This window comes from Cololabis saira, chromosome 4 (assembly GCF_033807715.1).
Source record: "Cololabis saira isolate AMF1-May2022 chromosome 4, fColSai1.1, whole genome shotgun sequence".
Lineage (NCBI taxonomy): Eukaryota > Metazoa > Chordata > Actinopteri > Beloniformes > Belonidae > Cololabis > Cololabis saira.
Window position 1 is genome coordinate 36,680,134 of NC_084590.1, and position 6,000 is coordinate 36,686,133.

The 6,000-nt window shown below is 47.0% G+C and overlaps 1 protein-coding gene across 1 annotated transcript; it reads right to left on the reverse strand.

Annotated features, from left to right (window-relative positions):
- Nucleotides 1–746: 746 nt before the first annotated feature.
- On the reverse strand, nt 747–1,664 carry LOC133442553 (odorant receptor 131-2-like). Its single transcript, XM_061720560.1, has one exon. It carries the CDS (start codon nt 1,662–1,664, stop codon nt 747–749), a length of 918 nt encoding a protein of 305 aa, XP_061576544.1.
- Between the last annotated feature and the right edge of the window lie 4,336 nt (nt 1,665–6,000).

A 6,000-nucleotide genomic window follows, 5' to 3' on the forward strand; every position in this document is an offset into this window, starting at 1 on the left:
TATCTGCACAAAACTGGAAAAGAAACTTGGTTTTCATTTATTTTATTACATTAAATTATTTCTTTATTCATGTTACTGTTGTGTGTGTCTTATCAAGCAATAAAACTTGGGGCAGGTGTTTGCATTTGTGGAGAGGTGGAGCTGGCTGGAACGGTGGGGCACCAAGCTATAATCTTAGCTTGGGCACCAAAATGTGTGGCCAGCTCTGCATGCATTTTGTTGATGTGTGCTCCTTGTGGGTTTCTTTTCTTTGTTCTCCTATGGTGGAAGGTTTTTGTGTTTATTTTGGATTCCTGCCTGTGTAGCGCCGCTTGTCAAAATAAAAAACTTAATTTGACCCTCACTACTGCATCATGCTCTGAAAACCGTTTATAATTCTTCTAATTCATTCTTAACATGTTTTTGTGGAATATTATCTCTGAAGCAAATAATTGTCAAAATCATAGTGAATCTTGAGAGAAGTGAAGGACACAATGTTGCTTTGTACAGCTTTTTAAGAAAAAAACCATATCCGATATGTGCAACTGAATTAAGATATTTCATGTCATAAAAAGTAAATTAAATCGGTTGTTGAGCATCTGTTATGGATTTTTTGGCTAAATTGCAAAAGGAGAGACCATAACATTAAAACATCATCAAACACAATCTCAATCTCAAATACCAAAATATCAGTGTATCAGTTATTTTCAGGATTTTCACCTTTTGTTTCAGAAATGGAAATATAGAGAAACTGCAGGAAAACACTTTTAATTTGAAAAATGTTTGTTGTACAAACCACGAAGAGCATAGTTCTTCAGTGACTGGAAAAACAACTCATCCCTGAGACCATAGATGAGAGGACTGAGACATCTTGGAGTTAGAATAAAAATAATGTAATTAATGTACCTGACGTGATTATACAACATGAAATCAATTTTAAGCATTGCAGTTTCTATGAAAGGGCACCACAGCTGGATGAGACAGAGCAGCAGCTGGAATGCATGAATAATCACAGTTCTGAGCCCTTTCCATGTTGACTTTTTATCTTCTCCAGATGCAGCTTTGGCCACTTTCATTATTTCAACATAAGAGAAAACAATAATTATACTCATAACCAGGAAGAATAGTTGACACACAGCTGATCTAAGATGACCTTGCCAGCTGTACAATAGGAACATCTCCACAGAGCATACTCTATCCTGGGTGTAAAGCATGTGACCTGCTGTAGCAAAGAAAATGGAGAGAGTCAAAATGCAGGGAACAGAGCTGATGCTGTGAATGATGAGGATGAGGTGCAGAGAACCCCGCGTGGTGCACAGCTCTGCATGTCGCAGAGGCATGCAGATGGCCACATAGCGCTCCAGAGTCATTGCTGTCAGAGTAAATGGTGTGACAAATGTGTACAGTGACATAACAATATATAAAATAAGACACAAGCACATGTGTATGCTGACATTAAAGTAGCTCAAGATGACCATGATGTTGGTTATGAATAAAACCAGGCAATCGGACAGCAGAGTCACAGCAAATAAGATATAGCGCATGGTTGTGTAGAAGAGGTCCTTTGTAAAAAATGTTGCGATCAGAAAAATGTTGATGCAAAGAAAAATTCCAACTAACACTTGAACTAAAAGCATTCGATTATCGACCTTTCTAGCACCAGTTAACGAGTTATTCAATGCCATAAATATTTTTGTTATGAGCATGTAACTCCTTTTTCCCTTGGCGTTCAGAATCTACACCGTGGTTACACTTAATAAAATAAAACAGGTCCTAGGTTCTCAGCTTAAGATGGTGAATTCGCTGGGGTTCTCAGTTGAACAAGGGACTTTAACCTTAAAGTGGGAAAAAGGAAATAACTAGCACGGTGCCTCCACTGAAAACTTACTATGCTATGTGAGCAAAAGGTATGTAAGCCCTCAGAAATACAAAGAAATCTTAAAATAAGGTTAAACCACAATATGTACACATACATTTATTTTGTTACACTTTTTATCCAAACCAATAGTCTTTTGTTTTATCACCAGAACTGATGAGTACCTCTTCAATAAACCATCCACATAAAAAATAATAAGTATCTGACTGTTTTTTTGAATCTTTACTGCTCACACTTATGATTTCAGTAAATCCAAAGCAAAAATATCAAATTGTAGTACGCTTGTTCACTCAAGAAATGCAGTACCAGTACCAACCTTGTACCAAAATAATTTTCACAGTTCACACAGGCGATAACAATACCAAAATGAAAGAAAAGTCTAAAACCCAAGCGCTTGGATAATTTCCCCTAACTGTTGGGGCCCATTTGAAGAGTTGGTGCACATAAGGTTTTATCCAATTACAGACGGCAGCTTTAACATTGAAAACCGGGACAGTCCCAGTCTGTTAACACAGACTCGTGCCTGTATCCTGCACTCGGTATCCAATATCAAGTACTCACGCAACCTGTCAGTGCAGAAGTAACATGGCGGTGTAGCCCGCCAGGCCTCAGAGCGATGTCCAGACAGCTGCCCGCCGCTTCTCTCGCAGCTCCGGCCACCAGCGTCCGGCGACACGTCCTCGTGTTCTGGCCCCGACTCGTCTGCTCGTTCCGTCCTCACCCACACGAACGTCCTGTTCGAGTCTTTTCTTTTAAACCACAAAAGTTAACCTTTTATAATTTTCTTAAAGACCATAAAATACTTTGTAAACATCACCATACATGAATTATAAAGTTAATAAATGAACAATATTTATTTTAATAAAACTATTGCAAAACATGAAAACACCAGCAACCACCAAATGAAGTTCTACTCTATTTTCGATAGAAACCCAGTGAAATAAAGCAAAACATGTATACACCTTTTAGGGATTTTTAGAAAACCCTACAAGCAGATACTCACAGATTTACAAACTGTTGCAGTTTATGCAATGATAGCATTTAAACTGTGACTAAATTATGCACAGATTCTTCTATGACACAATGTTTGAAAAGTCTTAACAGAAGCACACAAATGACCCTGTTTACTAAACCAACTCTACACACAACACTATCCGTCTATCTCATAATGTTGTGTATCATCCCTTTATGAAGGCAGCGCTAAAACCTAAGGGACTACACATCAAAACATGATGTAATCTACTACAAACACAATTTGTAACCTGTGGATACGACCCTACACCTGGAAAAGTTATGAGGCTGTGTAAAATGTAAATAACAGAATACAGTCATTTGCAGATCTCCAGCTAAATTCATTTTATTTATGATAGAACATAGAAAATATACTAGACACAGAATGTGAGTGTAGCAGGGCGAGTGCTACGGGGGCCCGACCGACAGGATAGAGGAGGACACGGAGCTTTGTGCAGAACCCTTTTTATTAGACCAGAAGATCCAGATCACCACTACACGCGTGCAGAAGCACCTTCTACCCCAGCATCAGCCACCAGCAGCTACTCTGACCCCCTTGCTGCTGTCCAGCTCTGCCTTATAAGGCAGGCAGGGTGGAGAGCGGCGGCCACTCAGGCGGATGGGACACAGGTGCCTGTGTCCCATCAACCTCTCCACCCTGCCACACACCCCCAACGCCAACCTCGCGCCGGGGTCCGTCCGGCCGAGCCTACTCCCTCCCCCCCCACCCCCGCCCCCTCGGAGCGGGAGAGGAAGCCCGGAACCCCCCGGGCCTTCCTGGTCGGGAGGCCGCCCTCGGCGCCGGGCTGACCAGTGGGACTGGTCGGGGGGTCGCCCGCTCTCGGGCCGGGCCCATGGTGGCCTCTGGCCCGACGGTGCATCCAGGACCACCCCCTCCTCCGTGACACAGCCCCGCGCCAGCTGCCGGTCCGCCTTCAGGACCGCCTCCTCCTCCGTGACGCAGCCCTGCGCGGGCTGCTGGTCCGCCTCCAGGACCGCCTACTCCACAACGCACTGCTCTGGCCGCTGGTCCGGCCCCGTCTCCGCGGGACCCGCCGTCGCTGTCGACTCCGCCTCCGTCTCCCCCTCCGCCTCCGCCGCCGACTCCGTCCCAGGAGCCGTCGCCTGGCGGCCTGCATCGACTGCCTCACGGCCGGTCGGCTGCAGCGCCGCCAGCGCTGCCGCGGCGAACCTCAGGCGTGGAGCCGGGGTGGGTCGCTCCGCGGGTCCCACCGCCTCAGGAGCCGTTGCTTGGCGGCCCGCAGCTTCTGCCTCCCGGCCTCTCAGCTGCGGCGCCGCCAGCTCCTCCCGCGCTGCTGCGGCGACCCTCCGGCGTGGCGCAGGGGTGGGTCTCTCCGCGGCCACGAGCGCCTCTACCCTCGCCAGCTGCTGCTCGCCCTGGTCACGGAGCACGGCTGTCAGGTCCGCCATGGCGAGGGCGAGCACCTCCAGGGCCCGCTCCGTGCCTCTCATCCCATCGGGCCCCACGTTGGGCGCCAGTGTAGCAGGGCGAGTGCTACGGGGGCCCGACCGAGGATAGAGGAGGACACGGAGCTTTGTGCAGAACCCTTTTTATTAGACCAGAAGATCCAGATCACCACCACACGCGTTCAGAAGCACCTTTTCCCCCAGCATCAGCCACCAGCAGCTCCTCCGACCCCCTTGCTGCTGTCCAGCTCTGCCTTATAAGGCAGGCAGGGTGGAGAGCGGCGGCCACTCAGGCGGATGGGACACAGGTGCGTGTGTCCCATCAACCTCTCCACCCTGCCACAGTGAGGAAATGTACCATCTTTCTATGAATACTGGCAATTATGACCAGGGTGTAAATCACGATTTCTTTCTGAGAGAGATACAAGTAAAACGTGTCAAGGGTGACACAATGAGAAATAATCTGTGTATGGAACCATATATTTTTTGGTGAAAGGGCCTTTTAATGTGGCTACCCTCACAAAAACACGCAACAGTCCTGGGCACCAGATAAACCAGATCCGGCCAGAATAACGTGATCCTTCCACGCGCTATGTCCGGCTGGAGAAGCCCCACCCTGTCTGGTGAAAAGAAGCGGCCTGCTCACTCCTCAAGAAGGAGACCTGAGCTCAGTGTAACGCCCTCCTGGGGTTGGTAGAAGGGAGCAATGCCCAGGACTGTCACTTAGGTAGGAGCACTAGGTGATAAAATGGGGAAAGAAAAGCGAGACAAAAATAATGTAAAAAGTTTGAGGCAGCTGGGAAACATCTAAACCATCCATGGTCCTGGGTCCTGAAGGTCTTGATTGAGAAGCAGATCTCAAACTTTAAAGGGGACCTATTATGGCATCTAATACCTATTTTAAACAGGCCTTGAATGTCTTAAAAACAAGCTTTTGATTGCTTTTTCTAAATAGATTAGAAATTCAGCCTCTAAACCAGGGGTGCCCAATCCTGGTCCTCGAGAGCCCCTATCCAGCATGTTTTAGATGTTTCCCTGCTTCAGCACACCGTGATAAAAGTAGCTGTTTCAACAACAGAACTGCCCAGACCTTTATGACAAGCTAATGATGATGAGTAATTAGAATCAGGTGTGAGGAAGCAGGGAAACATCTAAAACATGCTGGATAGGGGCTCTCGAGGACCAGGATTGGGCACCCCTGCTCTAAACCATGTCTTTATCATCCCAGTCTCTAACCTCCTTATCTATGCAGGATCCTGAGTGGGCGGGGAGGCTATGATAATGAGGCACTGTGCTGATTGGCTGCCTGAATGACGCGATACACCCCTACGAAGAAAATGCGGAAGCTCCAGCGGGGGAGTTACACCGTTTTCTTCCTGTCGCTCGCGTTGAAAGCCGGTTGAAAGCGCTGTAGGAAACAGTCATGGATGAGGAACGGCTGATCCAGTTAGTTGAAATGAGAAGTTATCTCTATGATACCTCCTCATTTCACTACAAAAACCTCAATAAAGTGGCAGCTGGCTGGAGGGAGATCGCCAGGGAGCTGGAAATTTCTGACCGTTATTTTTGTGTGTTTTGTCAGTATGCTGAGCAGACGTTGATTTACCGCTAGCTTCTGCTAATGTACTCTAGCTACTGTTAAACCGTTGAGGGAGGGTAGTTAGCAAGTTCAGCACAATAATATGGCCTGTTAGAGTTGAACAACA

Bases quoted from the DNA above. Each gene is read 5' to 3' on its own strand.
- LOC133442553 (XM_061720560.1), bottom strand. From the start codon at position 1,664: ATGGCATTGAATAACTCGTTAACTGGTGCTAGAAAGGTCGATAATCGA.